Here is a 19918-nt window from a genome sequence, read left to right as displayed (position 1 = left end):
GTAAAGGTAAGGTAAAGGTAAGGTAAAAAAACACCACCATGTTATATGTATAATAAATATTTTTGAGTATAGACCTTCTAGATTATTTTATCCCTTGAGGTAGCCCTCACACACAAAAAGGTTGGAGACCCCTGGTATATAGTAACTAAATGTTTTATAATTACAAGTTTGTGTAATTAGGGTTTCTGTAGCCAGTGACATTTCATTATTTGTATTTTATTTTCAATGCAGATGTAATGGCATTGTACATTTTTTGTTTTTATTTGAAGACTGAGGCTTCATTAATAAACAAAACCCCAATTGTCATCATTGTTTTTGAGATATTACTTGCTGTGAATACCTTGTCTGATATAGGTTACAGTATTGTGGCATAGTATCAGGACATCCTAGTGGCTAGGGGCAAATGGCTGGATGATGGGCCTATTTGGGAGAAAGTCCAGGGCTGTTTTTTAGCCCCAGTCCGTCTGCGTGTGTATTACACGCAAATGAACTGCGTATCAAATGCATGCGAAAACTGCGTATCAAAACTCATTTACGCGTATAAATTGCACGATAATACACAATGCGTGCTATAAAGACGCATTTACGTGAGAACAGGCTGGAAAAATAATCTGGTTTAGCCTATAAGCCTTCTTTCAGATCATCCTGTCCAAACTTGTAAAAAAAAATACAAACTTGACGTGATAAAGTCTATGCAATTATGCAAACTAGTTAATGAATGTTTCAATGAATGCACCAGTCACAATCGAAAGGTTTTTTTTTTTTTCTGAGTACAACCGTATGGCATAAACAACTGCTCTCGCTCTGCAGGCACTAATGGAGAATAAATTCCCTATCAGCAATAAATAACAGAAAACTCAGAACCGCTGCGAGGTGCTTTGGTCTACACAGGATTACTGCTTTTTTGTCTTGTGTATTGATGAAAACCGAAAAGCTCAAACTACATAGTTGGCTTCTTTGTTGGGAATAAGGCTTCCAGAAATGTGCGATATACCGGTAATTGAATCTGTAAATTCTAAACTAAACTGTTTGAATCTGGCTATAGTTCCTGATCCTATTCCCTTCACTTTTTCTCTTTCCTTTAACTCCATTTTACTATACTATACAATGTACACCGAAAAAAAAGTTGCCTCGTTGCATCAGTGACCTCAACTCTGGCCCTTCCAAGAAATGTGAAGAAAATGACAAGCTCATACATAGTGCAAGCTTTATTTTAAACAAGTTGACGACAGGGATTTCAGGGAGGTTTTCCCCTGCATTATATAGAGCCTGTACTTCTCTTGCACACATATTATTGTCTTTGAAATATTTTTATGTTAAATTAGTACTTTAAAATCATGCAATGTTTGCTGCATTACAGTAATGGTCACTTGCTGCCATTCAGTATACTCTCTTTCAATAGAAACACATACGAGAGAACAGAAGCCTGGATAATGTCAGTCATATTTTTCTGAATTATTTCATGTAAAGTAGACAAAAGGCTACATATATGCTTATAAGATAATGAATAATTCAAAAGATTGGTTTATGAACCATTTATCATTATTTTGCGATATTTGATCACATGGCCGGAAAAAGCTTGTGAATGCGAATGCATAATCATTCACAAAACTAAGATTTATAAAAATGCACCATGCACAGTGTGGTTTATATACTGTAATATTTACATGCATGGTCTCCAAACATTAAGCATTTTGCATTAGATGGAAGGTTTTATGCATCAGACCCATGCAGGACTCCTACAAAAGGAATAAACCTTTTCCTTTTCATTGAGACTGAGACAAAAAAACTTTTCTTTTACATCTATTCATGAATATTAGAAAAAAAACATTTTTAAAAGTCATTCAACTGTGAAAACCGCTAATCTTTTAGCCAAAAAAAACCCTCTTTACTTTGCTTTTTAAGGTCAGCACAAAGTACAAGGTGGCATAATAAGACATCATGTAGGCCTACTACTGTAACTCAAAACTTCTCTAAGCAAACAGGTCCATCATAGCTCGATAAAATGCTCTCTATTAAAGGTCGGAGGAAAGGGCTTTTTATCCAGATGTCATCGTTGAAATAGTGATGGTTGGGAGGAAGAGAAGTGGCATAATTTACAGGCCATTTCCTGTTTGACGTCACTGTTATTCTTTCGGTCTGAAAAAATTGTTCATGACATGGGAAAGCCCTTGAGGAAACAACACAATAGAAATTCAATTAAGATGTTAAAGTCAAACAGTCTTCATTTACCACAGCAGCTCTTGAACAAATGAACTCATGGTCTTGACATGTTCTTTTTTTGAGAGCTGATCTCAATTTCAACATTTCTAAGACACAATGGCAATGCTGGGTGCAATTACTCTGATGTGACATAACACATCAAATGTTTCAGTTCATATTGAGTTTTAAAGTAATTTGGCTGTATGGGGTGACAATCTGCCCAAAAGGAAGCTTTGTACACACACTAGTGACTTCTGTAATACACATGACTCATCCTGTGTACTATCCTGGGTACAGATTAGGGATGAACAATATATTGGTAATGTATTTGATTATTGGATATTTGAGATTTGATAATGTATCCTATCTGTTAATATTGAAAATGTTATTATGCATCCTCACTTTCGCCTATTTTTACATTTAACTCTTTCCCCGCCAGCGTTTTCTTTTTTAATTATATTTTAAGTTGCCTGCCAGCATTTTTGATCATTTGAACAAAACGTTCATGGCCTCCAGAATATTGTGTTGTGAATATCTGAACATACAATATGTCAAAAGAAAGAACAGAGCCTCTGCTTTTAAAGTTTTATAATAAGAAAAGCAAAATACTTAAAAACGTATTCATCATTGATTATTTTCACTTCAGCAACAGTTTGCTGTTCCAGAATGTGCATACATCTCTCCAGCCTAATAATGAAACAATCCACTTATTTTTCTCAAAGTTTAAAACGATAGTCTGAGTAATGTGTGGGCCTGCTGAACATCAAGCTCAAAGAAGCGGATAATTCCAAGGTCATTTCAGCACTAACTACTACATGTTCTCATGCAAGACTACACCACTGAGGTACAGAAAGAGGAGGAGGAAGGCCAAAGATAGAGAGAGAACACAATAGAGCAAGAAAGAGGTTGAAAGATGAATACAGAGAGAAAATACTGGCCTTATTAATTTAGAGGTCCATCTTATCATTCTGTCGGTCTAATATGAAGACCAAATGCCAGCTTATTCAGAGTACTTTATATTTAATGAGGAGAATAATTAGACGCTCTACCGTGACCCTGTGTTTCCCCCGATCATAGGCCTCTTTCATAATGGACACATTTCAACAGCGTTTCAACAGACAAACCAAGGCAAATTCAGGTAAATCAAACAACGTTATTTTTAAATGTCAAACGTGACTTGATTTACCTGAATTACCCCTGTGAACCACACCGCTAAAACATCCAGACGGAAAGCTATGCAGGGACACAGTGATGCCCTCCCTCCCTAAATGACCTATGACACAGACAATGCTTATTTACAAACCGAAAAACATACTGTGCTTTCTACAATGATAAATGGAAACCATGCAAAATCTGAGCATAAGTGTTATTTCTTGTATTTATTTTAGTTTAGTGGAGCTTTCCTCATAACAATGAGATCAAATTCTGAAATGTATCCAAACCATACACAAATCTTTGCTTGACCACTGAACTTCTGAATGTAGCCTGCTTCAAATGATGAGTGAATGAAAAGCTACCAATGGAGAACGACTGTGTGTGTGTGTGGTCCGACTCTTTTCAGCAAATCAGTTTTTATGAACAGTTTGTTTTTTCAAAATCATGGTGCAATTGCCAAGTACACTAACATACCGGCATGAATTTTTAAGGGCTGTAAAACGTTCTAATCAAGCCAAATAGGCCTATGCAGGTATAAAATATTGAGTGAATTCCATTCGAAACTGCACAAAGATAACCAAGTTCAACTTTAAATGTACTAAGATCTCATGCTCGCGCCATGCTTAATTGGATTGACAAATGTTGAAGGTTCCCGTCAACTGTTTAATTACAGACATTCTTCAAAATATCTTCTTTTGTGTTCAACAGAAGAAAGGGTAACGCTTCAGATTACAGCCCGGAAAGTACTGCGTAATTAAAGCGATTTTACAATGTAACTTGCGGTAATTATAGTGTTCCTATAAAGTACTTGCATGTAAGTATAAGGGAACAATATGTTAAGTTTGGGGAATAAAGGGGTAACAGCCAGGAGAATAAAAAAATATTAATACTGTAAGTATTATAGAACTAAGGGGAACTTATTCTACTATTATGATACAACAATCTTGCATTTGGGAGCAATTTAGCAAGAACATACACTGCGTGTCTTTTTATAATAATGGTGTACCAATACATACTGTATGGCTATTTAAAAATTAAAGGGTACATACTGTATCTATGCATTTATACAGTAATCTTTTTAACAAAAGTGCACTGAAAACTAAAACAATTGCAACTTTTGCTTAAATATTGGGGAAAGATACTGTTGTTTTATGTAGGGTAAGTGTGACATCGCGGGCTGTAAATTAAACTGGTGCGTGTTACCCTCTTGTTCCATGTAGTTACAGGGTAAGTACAAATACATACACACAATCTTATATCACCGACTCGGAAACCTTTATTTGAAAAACAATTGAATTCAAAACAGATTTACGATACTTCTTTTTCGTTTAAACTGCTTTTTTAAATCAACAATTCATTTCAAATGCTTAAGTCTTGACAGAAAGAAGCACGTTTTGTCCCCCCTTGTTTCTCTTGCTTGGCTTCTTCCTTTTGTTCCTCTTCTTTTTCTTTCTTTCCACTGATGAATCTGAAGAAGAAATCATGTATCTTGCTATTCTGTATTATGTATTAAAAGAAAATGCAGTACAGACGGAAATACGTCCTCACCATTTACTCATCTTTTACCCTCATGCCATCCAAGATGTATATGACTTTCCTTCTTCAGATTAACACAAATTAAGGTTTTTAGAAAAATAAAAAATACATCTCTGGGAATACATATAATGCAAGCTCATGTGTTCCTAAGTTGGAGCATCAAACAGCACATACTGCAATGACTGTAGTAATGCATACGGCCCCAATGGATGGATCCATGTCTTCTGAAGTGAAACAATAGGTGTTTGTAAGAAAAATGACAATATTTTAAACTTTTTAAACTGTAGACTATCGCTTCAGACCAACTGTAATAAGTTGTTTTTTTCAAATAAAGGTTTCCGAATCAGTGATATTACATTGTGCGCATGTATTTGTATTGTCCTTACCCTGTAACTACATGGAACAAGAAGGTAACAAACACCACTTTAATTTACGGCCCGCAATGTCACACTTACCCTGTAACTACACGGAACAAGAGAGTAACAAGCACCCCTTACCCTGTAACTACATGGAACAAGAGTATATTTCCCAATATATATATATATATATAAAAAAATGCAATAGTTTTAGCTTGAATTGCCTTGAAACATGTAAGCCCAAACTTAAACATCTGCACATTTTCTATAAAAAAACTGTATAAATGCATAGATACAGTATGTACCCTGTTATTTTTAAAAAGCCTATACAGTATGTATTGGTACAATTATTACAAAAAGGCACGCAGTGTATGTTCTCGCTAAATTACTCCCAAATGCAAGATTGTTGTATCATAATTGTAGAATTAGTTCCCCTTAGTTCTATAATACTTACAGTATAAATATATATTTTTTTAATTCTCCTGTTGTTACCCCTTTATTACCCAAACTTTACATATCGTTCCTTTATACTTACATGCAAGTACTTTATAGGTACACTATAATTACCGCAAGTTACGCTGTAAATTCTTCTCAATTACGCAGTACTTTCCGGGCTGTAGCTAATCTAAAGCGTTACCGAAGAAAGACACTCATACAGGTTTGAAACAACTTGAGGGTGAATAAGGTGAATTTTTTTTTGTTTTTGAGTGAACTATCCCTTTAATATCAGTTCACAAATCAAAAGGCTATTTACGATTTGGGAATACGATGGCAGAAATAGATTCTCGATTCAATGAGTGAATTTCAGTTTTTTAGCTTGGTGACCACTCGGACCGATTCAGACAGGTTTCATGAACTAATTCAGATGAATCATTAAAAAGATTCGACTCAAAAGAACCATTCGTTCTCGAATCGGACATCGCTAATCTACAGCTGCAGCGCAAATGGTGTGAGTCAGTGGCCGTGATGTCGCGCTCGTTACGGTGAGGTTCCCCTTCTTATCGCACGTACACAATACGACACATCGAGCTCAACAGATAAGATGCAGAACCCATAGTAGAGAGTTTAGATTTAAACTATGAAATTCGCTCCACGACCTAAAGTTGACAGGGAGATCTCATTCAGCAAGTAGGCTATAGGCTACCATAAGGTGCATGAAAAAACGCGCAAAACCCATCTCTTCTTACCTCTGAGCAGCATTACAATGAAATGCAGAGTATGGAGACGCAACATGTTTGTTCTCCCCCTGTGAGAAACTTCCATCTTACTGGATGACACGGAAGGGCAGTGAAAGTGAAAAGGGATCCCTTTGCGCGCAAAGAGATGATCACAAAATTGCGCGATTAAGTTCCAGTATCGCTCTCGGAGGATATCCAGGCGCATTCATCATAATGTTCTTCAGTTCACACTGGGGTCGGTTTACTTTACTTCAGGTCAAAAAGACTTGAGAGTCCGAACATCCCGTTACGCATCAGATTGGATTTATTGGCTCAGTCAAGATCCCGGAGGATGCCACTCTGTCTCCTCGTTGCGCGAAAGATGCTCCACAAATATTGTGCTTTTCTCAAATCCAAAATATTTTCCCATGCGTCGCTGTATCCAACTGATCAGTCTGCGGTATTTTTGTGTTAAGTCGCAGCGAGTGAATAATTTCCGTTCCTTGGCTACTTTTGTCTAAATAAAGTCTAGCAGGGTGGGTGGCGTTTCTGTGGGATTGTTTTTTTTTTTTTTTTACCCTGATGCGCGACGCATAAGGTAGGATCCGTGTTTCCTCCACACCCGCTCTCACATCCTAATGCGGAATCATCCTGCACATCCAAAAAGTTGCTCAAGCGCACGATTGCACCATTTGCGCTTCCTATATCCTCGGTCTCGCTCAAAATAACCAGCAGAGAATATTACTTGGTAGATTTTCTTCCTCGGGATATCGTTCTAGTGTTAATAAAAAAAATCGAACACGTTAAAGAAAACAAACACTACCAGCAAATATGTGCTGAAAAATAAGTGCATGTGGGTTTGAAGAGGTTTTTCTGCGCCAACCTCTCCTCTCCACTCCAGCGAAGATACTGGCAAGTCCAAAATGAGTTGCAGGGTTAAAGCATCACCTGAGGCACGTCATCCACATCAAGGGCTCCCCACAGACTTCTGTGCAAATAAGCATTACCTGAACATCTTAGTAGTTATCATAACACATTTCAGATCTTTAATAGACTACAAAACTTAAAACTGCGTTTACAGGAGCAGTCTTAAAGAATGTTTCCCTCAAGATTGCTTTAGAGGGGAAAAAGTTAGAGAGAGACACTAAGGAAAAAGTTATTGGCAGTTTATGGTAGTCTTTGTTCCCAAATTTGAAAGTAAGTAACATCAATGTGGCATGGCAGAAGTTCATTTACACATGTTTGATGATGATTATAAGTGACAATACATATGGTCATTTATAATCAAATTCTAATCACTGCAAAGCAACAGCGACCCCTTGTGGGAACAATGTGCCTGTACGGGTGTGGGTGAGATTTTACATTTAGGAGACCATGGCCTGGTTTTACAGACAGGGTTTAGATTAAGCCAAGACTATGCCTTAGTTTAATTAGGACATTTAGCTTTTATAAACGTGCCTTAGAAAGAAAAAAAACGTTGCTGCATGGTGTGCATCTTGAGACAAAACAATGGCACAGACATATTTGAAGATATATCAGTGAAAGTTGCTTTCAGTTAAAACAGATCAAACATGCATTTTAGTCTAGGACTAGTCTTTTCTGTGAAACCAGGGGGCATATGTCCAATGAAAAATATTAAAGCCTGAAATTACTTTAATGTGAAGGCCAGCCAACAGACCGTGAGGAAAATGGCTTAATAAACCTAATAAATGTCTTAATGAAAATCTAAAATTGCAAAAATATCTGTGTGAGGGTTAGATTTAGGAGTTAGGCAATATAAGATACCATTCGCTTGTATAAAACAGCAGAATTCAAAGGAAAATCCCCACCACGACAGAAAAACATAAGTGTGTGTATGCAAAACAGTAAAAATGAGAAGGAAGACAAACCAACAGAGAGGGAGACAAAGACACAATTGCGACAGATGATCTAAAAAGATGACATACTTTATTCTGCAGAAAGTTGCCATATATTCCCTAATGTCAAATTCTGAAACTAATATTGCATTCTGGAAGTCATTGCTTTGTGTGATATTTTGTGTGCTATGTTTGCTTTGTGTTGCTGTTTACAAGGATTGATCAGTTTCATATGCAATGCATACAAGGTTTAGGTTTAGTAGGTCATTGCAGAATGTTACTTAGTTTGCATTTCAAGACAGGTTTTATCAGATTCATTGGGTTTGTTATAAAAAGCATCCATCAGGCCTGTCAGATGAAACTGCCGAATACTGAGTTAATGTTCATGCATCAATCAATCAACTCCTCCGCACTTTTCAGCTTCAGTACAATATGGTTAACAAGATTATTGGATATTACACCAAATTTCTCTGTTTTTCTCTCTTTAAATCATATAGTAGGCCAATAATAACAGTTGCGTAACCGTTCGGTTATTGAGAACGCAAGCGGCAATACAATGTAGACACACTTAAGATATGATTGCCTCTAAAAGGAAGAGAAAGAGAAACAACTGCATCTTCAATGAGCTAATCAACAGATTCCTGTCAAATACTCATTTAGCTGCCACTCCACCATTTGTCATAAACCTTCTCGAAAAAGAAAGCAGCACACAAATAGCCAGACCTGACAAGATACCCCACTTTTCTGCCATCATAGCATCATCACGTCCTTTGAGAACCCTTGACCGGGGGCTAAACGTGGGCTCACACACATTGAGATCAGATTGCATCTATACGCATGTCTATCTTATGCTTAATTAAGTTAGCGAGCATCGCGCTTGAATCCTAATGAGAATGCTCTCCCACATTACCGAATGACAGAAAAGAAAGCTTGGCAGTCGGCCCGATTAGAAAAGAGAGAAGAGAGAAAACGATTGAATACAAAATGCAATTATAATCAGCTCCTTCATCTACAATCAGGCTTTCATGTAAGTCTTTTGCGCCTCCATTTGTTGATGAGGGCCTTTGATGTCTCGCGACTCGCACCACAGATGAGAGGCGGGAAAAGGGGATTGCGGATCAACAGGTTGGGTTAAATGAACAGCAGTGTTATTTACTAAATGGCACGCTGCAGGATCCCTCGGAACAGAAATGTGTTATGCTAAAGTTGCCTCGACTTCATTCGAGCTGAAATGAGCAGACATCTGAAGTTGTGCTGCAAATACTCACAACGAAACCAAATACAGAAACACACTGCAAATACTCTCAAACACAAACAAAAAGGGTAACACTTCACAATAATAACCACTTTCATTACTAACAATGAAACATGTTCCATTTCAACACTAACCAATACATCATTAAAATCTAAAGTTGTATATGTTATTATTTAATGGACCTGAACTAACATATGAATAGTTATTTTCACTGTAAAAAAAATCTGTAGAAATTACAGTATTACTGGCAGCTGCTTGCCAGTAACTTACTGTAGTTTTAAATTGATGTTATTTACTGGCAACAGTTTGTTCAAAGTTAAATGAACACTAAACATTAACAAGTCTTTATCTTTACAGAATAAAACTAAAATAACAGCCTCATGCAAAGCATTAATGGGAACCAAAATCTGAAGGGGAAAAAAAAAACAGAAAAAGGTTGATGAAGATTTCTGGTTCCCAGAATGCTTTGCATTAGATTGTTATTTTATAGTTTTATTCTGTAAAGACAAAGACTTGTTAATGTTTAATGTTCATTTAACTTTGAACAAACTGTTGCCAGTAAATATACATCAATTTAAATCTACAGTAAGTTACTGGCAAACAGCTGCATAGCTACAGCAATTTTTTTACAGTTAACGTTAACAAACAATAAATACTGTTACTAATGTAATGGTCATTTTTAAGTGTCTGGAGACATGGAAAATATCTTCTTTTGTGTTCCTCATTAAAAAAGTCATCTGTGTTTAGAACAGCATGGGGGTCAGTAAATGGTAACCGAATTTTCATTGTTGGGTTAAATATCCCTTTAAATATGTACATCCACCAATAATTGACAACCAGAAAGTGTCCAAATAATTTTTTTTCTGAATATTGAATAATGTCTATAATTTATGTAATTCTTTATCTATAATTAAAATTTAACAAACTTATTTTTTTTATGAAATGCATTCCTTAAAAAGTGTACCTGTTCAATCTTTGATTAAAAATAATCTTTTTCTATTGAGAATAAACATTATTTTAGCATTAATTGTGTCAAACATGAATTTGCTTACACATCACGACTGCAATCTATAGAGGCAACAGTGGAAATGAAATTTAAAGTGAACTTCAAAAGTGCATTTTAAACCGTTTCAAGAATTATTTAGATAGAATTGGAGAACAAAAAATAAATAAGCATTCACTCCCACAGTAATAGGATTTGAAGTGGATTTCTCAGAGAACAAACAGAGGATATGGGTAATTTTTTTGGCTGTTTTGCATTGTGCTATTATTTAACACTTTTGAGAAAAGACAAATACACAAAGGCTTGAGCTCACAGGAGGCCTGATCCGTAATTTAAAAAAAAAAAAAAAAATAAGAGCTTAAATGTTCACTGAAATGCACACGCACACATACAGACACAACAAACGCCACGGTATCCTGCTGAGAATGCTGGGAGTCAGAGATTAAGTTCCCTTCAGATGTGGCATTATTCAGCCATCACCCATTCAAACTTGAGTCACTGACATGAGCTGTATAAAGACAATTATAAATCCCCATTGATTACATTCAATCCCCCCTAGAGCCATCTAAATGACTGATATTCAGTCTGCTTTCTAGATCACTTTTCCACTGCCACTTAGTCTCAAGTCCACCTAATGTACTGTTCTGTGTTCATATGTGAGCTGTGGAGGTCATGTGCATGTATTCATGGGTCTCGGATCAGCTGGTAAACTCATCAGACTGTTAGTGGTATGGGAATATTGCTTGAGATCAGAGAAGAGGCCATTTCCTCAGGCTGTCAGACCGAGCATGGTGTGCCAGACCAGAAACAGTGAGGTTTAAAAGATTCCCTGAAGTCCATAATGCTGATTTAAGAGGAGGTACAAAGCAACATCATTGTCAACACTTGGAGATGCACATATTGTATATTAATAATAGTTAATATTAATAATAATAATATATGAATCCTATAATTAATAGGATTGTTTGTAAATAAGATTATATCAAATATCATATTTGTTAATATAATTATATTTCTATTATTACATAAATATATTAACATTTTATTTATGTGTATACATGTTTACATATCAGGATTAATATACATATATTTATATATATTCAGGTTTATATTACCATTTTATATTTATCAGTTTTATATTAGTAAAACAATAAAACAAATGTACCGAAATAAAATCAATCTTTAACTTAAATAAAATAAAATAACTAAAACTAAAATATTAATAAAAACTACAATAGTATCTCAATAATACAAAAATAACAGTTTGCCTATTATTTAGTAGTCCTAATGTCATTATCTTTTATTTATTTATTTATATATATATATATATATATATATATATATATATATATATATATATATATATATATATATATATATATATATATATATATATATATTAGGGCTGTCAAATGATTAATCACGATTAATCACATCCTAAATAAAAGTTTATTTTACATAATATATGTGGGTGCACTGTATAATTATTTTGTATATATATATAAATACACACACATGCATGTATATTTAAGAAAAAAATATTATTTATATATAAAATATTTATATTTATATATATTATATAAATTATATATAAATCTATATACAGTATATACATGAAAATATTTCTTAAATATATACAAGCATGTGTGTGTATTTATATATATAAAATAATTATGCACAGTGCACCCACATATATTATGTAAAAAAAAACTTTTATTTTGGATGTGATTAATCACGATTAATCATTTGACAGCCCTAATATATATATATATATATATATATATATATATATATATATATACAGTTTAAATAAGCAAATAAAAATGTATCTAAAAAACTAAACTGTAACTAAAATTAAAACGAGATGCAAAGTTTATTAGAAAATGATAAAGGATCTATAATGATCTTGTTGAGAATACTAGACAAACTATTGAAGTATGCTAGGAAAAGGGGAACTAAGTTCTGCCAAACATATATAATAATAATGACATACACACACAAGCACACCAGAGACCGGAGCTCTGCTTCTAGAGTTACACGGGCCCCTAGATGTGGGTCTCCACAAGACAGATGCTGAAGATATTAACTCTATTCTGTTACGACAGAACCCCTTTTGTTCTGTGTGTGTGTTAACATGTTTTTGACATTTACATTGGCAGCTATGGACTGTCTGGACCGTATTTTGGACCATATTGAAGAAAACTGAGAGGTAAAGTTTGCTGGAGGTGCTTTTTATCGAACGCAATGTCATTTGTCATGGACGACAGTTTTGTTGCATCTTCAAAATCTCCGGCAGTGCATTGAAAAATTGATAGTCTTTTCGCAGTGCTTAGATTCATATCTGAAAGGTAATATTGCAACATCTGGAATTTCAATATTCTAGACCAAAGGTTTCATAATGTATTTTAGGCTTTGCAAGTTCATTCTAGAGTCTAAATCTTCACCAAGATGCAGAATACACATAGTAAAGGGTTGATTCATAAAACAATTGTGCCACTTTAGTGAGTGCAATATTTCAGCAAAATGCATCAATATTCAAATTTTGATTTCATTTCATTTCATTTATTTATTTAAGGACAGTGCACATTGATTAACATTTCTGTAAATGTGCCAGTGTTAGCCAGCAGGCTAATTTTCAACTGTAGTCCATTGGCAAGATGTTATACTAGGCACATGATGGCTAGAAAAAAAAAAAAAAACATTATCACACAGCAATTGGTATACAACAATAAAACATAATGCCATAGCACTGGTTATTAAAACATAACATCATAAAACATATAACATATAACCATACAGCCATACAACTATTAGGGAATTAAAAAAAAGTAACCATCTATACATATACCATAGGTTACAGGACAGCTTAAGTATAGAGGCAGACATATACATTAATTATTCTGAAAGGTGTTCACATTTTTGTGTGCTCAAAAGCCAGTCCTTAAGATGGCGCGAAAATATATGGTATGAGGTGGAATTTCTTATATCCACTGACAATTGGTTCCATAGTTTAGAGGCTCTCACAGAAAAGCATAATTGGCCAAAGGAACTGGACCTAAGAGGGACTACACAGTCCCCTCTTAAGGCAGACCTTGTGGTTCTGCTGCTAGATGACTTCTGCTGTATAAAAGTGCACAGAGGTGGGGGAGCCTTCCCATTAATAATCTTAAAAATTAAGCATGCATCACTGTGTTTTAAAATATTTTCCCAACTGAGTAGGTTATATTTATTAAGAATGTTACAGTGATGATACAGTTTGGGTTTTTTGTCCAATACTTTAAGTGCTTGTTTATGAAGTGATAAAATAGGCCTTAGCGTTGTGCCACATACCTGGGTCCAGCTAGTCATACAATATGTTAGGTGAGGAATTATCATAGTATTCATGTATAGCTTTGCTACAGGTGTTGTCAGACAGTTCCTTATATACCTAAAGTTCGCTAGGTTATATTTGGTTATTTGCACTACCTTTCTCACTTGATGTTTAAATGATAGAGTAGAATCAAGAATAATTAATGCCTAGATATTTAAACTGTGTAACTGTTTGAATGACCTCCCCAGACACACAGACATTGGGTTCACAATGAGACACAGTGTTGCTTTTGCTAAAAAACATACAGACTGTCTTCTTAACATTGAGACACAGCTGTGAGCCAGTAAGCCATTTACGTACATGTACCATTGTATCGCTGAGCTTGGCAGCAGCTTGGGCTTTATTTTTCGCATGAACATATATGACTGTATCATCAGCATACATCTGCACCTCACATCCAGTGCACACTAATGGCAGGTCATCTATGTAAATGCTGAACAGAATAGGGCCCAGGACAGATCCCTGGGGTACACCCAGTTCATTCCTCAGGGGTGGTGATGTCTCACCATTAACTCTCACATACAATGCCATTAAGCCAATAATTAAGGTTATGACTGATAAATGAAACAATAAAAGCTACAATTGTTTTAATTTTAAATGCTTGTATGTAATATCAATCGATACAATAAAAAAAAAATCTAATCTTGGTCAATAAACGGTATGGTACCACCGATACGGTTTGGCATCAGTTTGATTTTTTTATGTTTTTGAAAGAAATCTCTTTGTTAAAATTTTATTACAATTATATTAGAAGTCCTCGTCTAGAAGTCTCTATTTATTTGATCAAAAACACAGTAAAAACTATTGTGAAATGTTGTTTCAATTTAAAATAACTGTTTTCTATTTTAAAATGTTAATGTCATTTATTCCTGTGATGGCAAAGCTGAATTTTCAGCATCATTACTCCAGTGTGCGGTGTCACATGATCCTTCAGAAATCATTCTAATATGCTGATTTGCTGCTCAGAAAACATTGATTGTCAACATTTAAAACAGTTGAGCTGCTTAATATTTTTGTGGTAACCTTTTTTTTCCCCCAGGATGCTTTAATGAAGTTCAAAAGAACAGCATTGGTTTGAAATAGAAATCTTTTTAACCATGTTTACTGTGTCTTTTGTTCAATGTAATGCGTCCTTGCTGAATAAAAGTAATTGCTTTAAAAAACATCTTACTGACTAACTTTTGAACAAAAGTGTTCAGTATCATGCGTCCTAATAACAAACCCTAAGTTTTATTTACTAACAACCCACATTTCAGTTGTCCTTGAGCCACAAAACTCATTGGGCAGATTTATAAAGTGTGTCCACCTCTTTAACTATTGTGCTTGTAGTTTCGTGTATGGACGTTGCATGCTATTGAGCAAATTGGGAGAGCTTACTAACACATAAATCATTGAACAGTTCAGAATTCGGGTACCTCAATATAAGTCAAGGGTTATGTCCTTCAGTCTTTACTTTTTTTTCAGCCTCTTTATCTCCCTCTCTCTTTAGCCATGAGGGTTTCAAGCATCAGTCATAGACCATCTCACTTCAGCTGTCAGTATCTGATCTATTACAGCTCTAATAAAAACTGCATAGACCTGACTAAGTTCGACCGCACACCTCATTCCTTTACACACACACACACGCACACGCGCACACACACACACCAGGTAAAGACAGATAGCTGTGGCCCATTTGGAGTCCCATTTAAGCTATATTTACTTATCATCCCCTGCCAGTGGCGCCCTTTTGTTTGTTCACAGGAGAGGAGAAGGTGACCTTCAGAGAACACAGGATACTCACACATCAGAGTCCTCAGAGATTTTAACACCTTGTCTACATTCACACAGCCAAAGATGCACTTGTCAGTCCTGTTTAGAAAGCTAAATACAGTTCTGTTCACACAGTTCAGGTTTGACAGAGAGTGACAACCGCATTCAATAACCAAAGTGACAGGGGTAGTTGTCTGTCTCACCACTGACACAGGGGAATTTTATTTTTTCAGAATGCATGACTACTTTTGAATGATTGCCCTATGTTAGGGATATCTAACTTTAAAAAAAAAATGGGGGGCAGGATGGGCCCCATTCATAAAATATCTGAGTAAATTGTTTGTAAAATACTTAAATAGTTTTGTATTATGAATGATTTTATGAATAAGACAACACAAAATATGTACTTATATGTATATGTTATAATATATGTTCATGTACAGACATTATTCAATCATTCTCAGAGAGCCACAACTGCTATACTTCTGTTTAATTGCTTAGGTTCCCTTTCGAGGGAACTCTACACTGCGTCGAGAATCGACACTTTGGGGACGCTCCCTAAGCGTGCGCCTCTGAAGTATGAATGAAACTAATCCAATCCTGATTGGTGTTTTTGAACGTTTCGGGCTACATCGATTTCCAGCGAACGCACACCGTGGCGTTCACCCCAAGACCTTGCAACCGGGCACCGACTATGATCACAAAATTCTAGACTTTTTCCTGCCGGTCATCTGCTTCAGGAAGTCGAGAATAGTGCTCGAGAAACACCCGAGGCCGATCCCAAGGGGCTGGTTCCCTTAGTAGATTTTGTAGAATGGCAACGCCTTCCAATTATCTATATGGGTCCTGAATATTTTTAAATATGGGTTCGGACTGCAGTTCGGTTACCGACCTCCCAGCTTTGTTGGGGTCGTACCGATCGCAGGGGTTCCAGAACAGGCTCGGGTTATGGAACAAGAGGTACAGACTCTACTGGAGTTTAGGAGCCATAGAGAGTGTTCCCCTACCAGATAGAAAGTCCAGGTGTTACAGCCGGTACTTTTTAGTTCCAAAGGAGGATGTTGGACTGAGGCCAATTTTAGATCTAAGGCTATTGACTTGTTCTTTGAGGAGATCCAGGTTCAAAATGCTTACAATTTCCATTATCGGAAACCAAATCAGATCCGAGGACTGGTTTGGCATGGTAGATCTAAATGTTGGGGCTGTCCACTCAGTTGCAGGGCAACCGATGTTGTTCTTGCAGCGGGGCCCGGAAACGATGTGTATTGCCCGCCGTCTATGACGCTTCGGGCCGCATCATTTTCCAGGGAACGCACTCTGCGTCGTCTGTCCTCGAAAAATAAAAGAAGAGCATCAGTTATGGTCACGAAAACCGTATCGACTACAGCCTGCCGGTCTTCCGCTTCAGGTAGTCGAGAAGGGTGCTCGGAAACCACCAGAGACCAGTCTCGAGAGGCTGGATCGGATGTGATTCTTGCAGCGGGGCCCGGAAACGATGTGTATTGCCCGCCGTCTATGACGCTTCGGGCCGCATCATTTTCCAGCGAACGCACTATGCATCGTTTTTCCTCGAAAAATTAAAAAACGAGCATCAGTTATGGTTACGAAAACCGTATCGACTACAGCCTGCCGGTCTTCCGCTTCAGGCAGTCGAGAAGGGTGCTCGGAAACCACCAGAGGCCAGTCTCGAGAGGCTGGTTCTCTTAGATCGGGGTTCCTCCGTTCGGCCTAGCACTCTCTCCCCGCATGTTCATGTGTAGGTTTATGGATGCGACTCTGGCTCCACTGAGGCTTCAGGGCATCCGTATACTGAATTACTTCGACGACTGGCTATTATTGGCCCAGTCTCGAGGAATGGCAGTTCTTCATTGAGATGTCATCCTTGGTCAAAATTAGAATCGGGGGTTGAGACTCAACACTAAGAAAAATGTGTTGGAACCAGCTCAGAAGACTGCTCTTCTGGGCATGAAATGGAATTCGGTTACAATGCAGGCACGTATGTCTCCTGCTCGTATCGAATCCATCCTGGCCATGGTGTCCGGGATAAAGCTAGGCCAGGCCATCACTGTAAAGCAGTTTCAAAGACTGCTGGGCCTCATGATAGCGGCATCCAACATTATACATTTGGGCCTTCTACACATGAGGCCCCCTTCAGTGGTGGCTGAGAGCCAAGGGTTTTTTTCCCTCAAGGGGAATCTGTTCCGTATAGTCAGAGTTACGCGCAGATGCCTTCGTTCTCTGGTAATTTGGAAGAAACCATGGTTCCTATCCCACAGGCCAGTGCTGGGAGCGTCATGTCGCTGGAAAACCGTTTCGACAGTCGCCTCCCTCACTGGTCGGGGCGCGGTCATGAACGGCCGCTTTGCCAGGGGTCTGTGGCAGGACATCATCATTCTTGGCACATAAACTGTCTAGAGATGATGGCTGTGTTCAGGGCTTTGAGGAGCTTCCTCCCAGACATCAATGGTTACCATGTCTTAGTACGATCAGACAATACGTCTGTGGTAGCTTATCTGAACCAACAAGGGGGACTCAGATTGCGCCCTCTGTGCAGACTGGCGCATCAGATTATTCTTTGGTCCCAGGGGAAAATACTCTCTATCAGAGCAATGTATATTCCGGGGGTTCAGAATCAGGGAGCAGACATCCTGTCGAGGCAGGGGCTGAGGCCCGGGGAATTTAGACTTCATCCAGATGTGGTGAAGTCAGTATGGGAGAGGTTTGGACCATTGGAAGTGGATCTGTTTGCGTCTCGAGAGACGTCCTACTGTCCACTTTGGTTCTCCCTCACACATCCAGCCCCACTGGGGTTGGATGCCATAGGACAGGCCTGGCCGAGGCTTCGCCTGTACGCACTTCCCCCGATCGCTCTGCTCCCGGGAGTCCTGGAGAGGGTTCGCCAAGAGGGCATCAGTCTACTTCTGGTTGCCCCGAGGTGGCCGACCCGAGTATGGTTTTCAGACATAATATCACTCCTGATAGCTCCGCCATGGCAGATTCCTCTGAGGAGGGATCTGTTGTCACAGACGGAGGGCACAATCTTCCACCCTCACCCAGAGCTGTGGAAGCTGTGGGTCTGGCCTCTGAGGGGGTTCAGTACCTAAATGCTGGTCTATCAGCTGGAGTAGTTGAAACCATACTTAGTTCTAGGGCTCCATCTACTAGGAGATTATATGGCCTCAAGTGGAATGTGTTTTCACTTGGTGTAGAGAACATGAGTTGGACCCAGTTAACTGCCCGGTGGCTTCAGTTCTGGAGTTCCTTCAAGATCGTTTCTCTGCGGGTCTCTCCCCTTCCAGGCTTAAGGTGTACGTGGCTGCCATTGCGGCTTTCCACTCACCTTTAAGTGATGGGCCTCTGGGGAGGCACCAGTTGGTCATTCGTTTTCTCCGTGGTACTTGGAGGATGAGACTGGCAACCAGGTCCAGGGTTCCTGCCTGGGACCTGGCAATAGTTCTGGAAGGGTTATCCCTGGCCCCCTTCGAACCTCTACAGTCGGCTTCGCCTAAGGACTTAACGCTGAAAATGGTTTTTCTCTTAGCTATTACCTCACTTAAGAGGGTGGGAGATCTCCAAGCCCTGGTACACCAGCTTGCTTGGAGTTTGCCCCTGGCAGAGTAAAGCTTTTTTGCACCCGAGTCCGGGCTACGTGCCTAAAGTATCGAATACGGCTCGGTCTACAGTTCTTCAGGCATTCCATCCTCCACCTCATGTGTCGGCAGAAGAAGATAAGCTTAATTTGCTCTGCCCCGTCAGAGCTTTGAGCGTGTACCTTGAGAGGTCCTCTTCTTGGAGAAGGTCGGACCAATTATTAGTATGTTTTGGGTCACCTAAGAAGGGGCTCCCGGCATCCAAGCAAACTATTAGTAATTGGATTGTTCAGACTATTACTGAGGCTTACAAGGTGCGCGATTTGCCTTCACCTTTAGCCGTGAGGGCTCACTCAACTAGAAGCATGGCTTCTTCTAGGGCCCTTCTTTCGGCAGTTCCTCTACAGGAGATCTGTGAGGCAGCCGGTTTGGCTACTCCACATACTTTTATTAGGTTCCACAGTCTCCACCTTCCTAGTACACCTGGCACACACGTGCTCAGTCTTTGCTGAGTGCCTAAACAGTTTCACTCCGGGACAGGCCTATTCGGTGCGTGGCCCAGTGGGCACTCGTTCCCCAAAGTGTTGATTCTCGACGCAGTGTAGAGTTCCCTCGAAAGGGAACGTCTCGGGTTATGACTATAACCCTTGTTCCCTGAGAAGGGAACGAGACACTGCGTCGTTCTG

General features: G+C 38.2%; 1 protein-coding gene across 1 annotated transcript in view; it reads right to left on the bottom strand.

Annotated features, from left to right (window-relative positions):
- Positions 1 to 7123, bottom strand: part of si:dkeyp-14d3.1 (transmembrane protein 132C) — a 433321-nt gene extending 426198 nt beyond the window's left edge. Inside the window, exon 1 of the mRNA XM_056246615.1 lies at positions 6437 to 7123. Coding sequence (XP_056102590.1) covers positions 6437 to 6632 — 196 coding nt within the window. The 5' untranslated portion in view covers positions 6633 to 7123. The remainder of the gene's footprint in view (positions 1 to 6436) is intronic.
- Between the last annotated feature and the right edge of the window lie 12795 nt (positions 7124 to 19918).

Source organism: Rhinichthys klamathensis, unplaced genomic scaffold, assembly GCF_029890125.1.
Source record: "Rhinichthys klamathensis goyatoka isolate OS25496 unplaced genomic scaffold, OSU_Roscu_1.1 h1tg000040l_1, whole genome shotgun sequence".
Lineage (NCBI taxonomy): Eukaryota > Metazoa > Chordata > Actinopteri > Cypriniformes > Leuciscidae > Rhinichthys > Rhinichthys klamathensis.
Note: the sequence above shows the minus strand (reverse complement) of the source record. Positions and strands in the feature narration are given on the sequence as shown.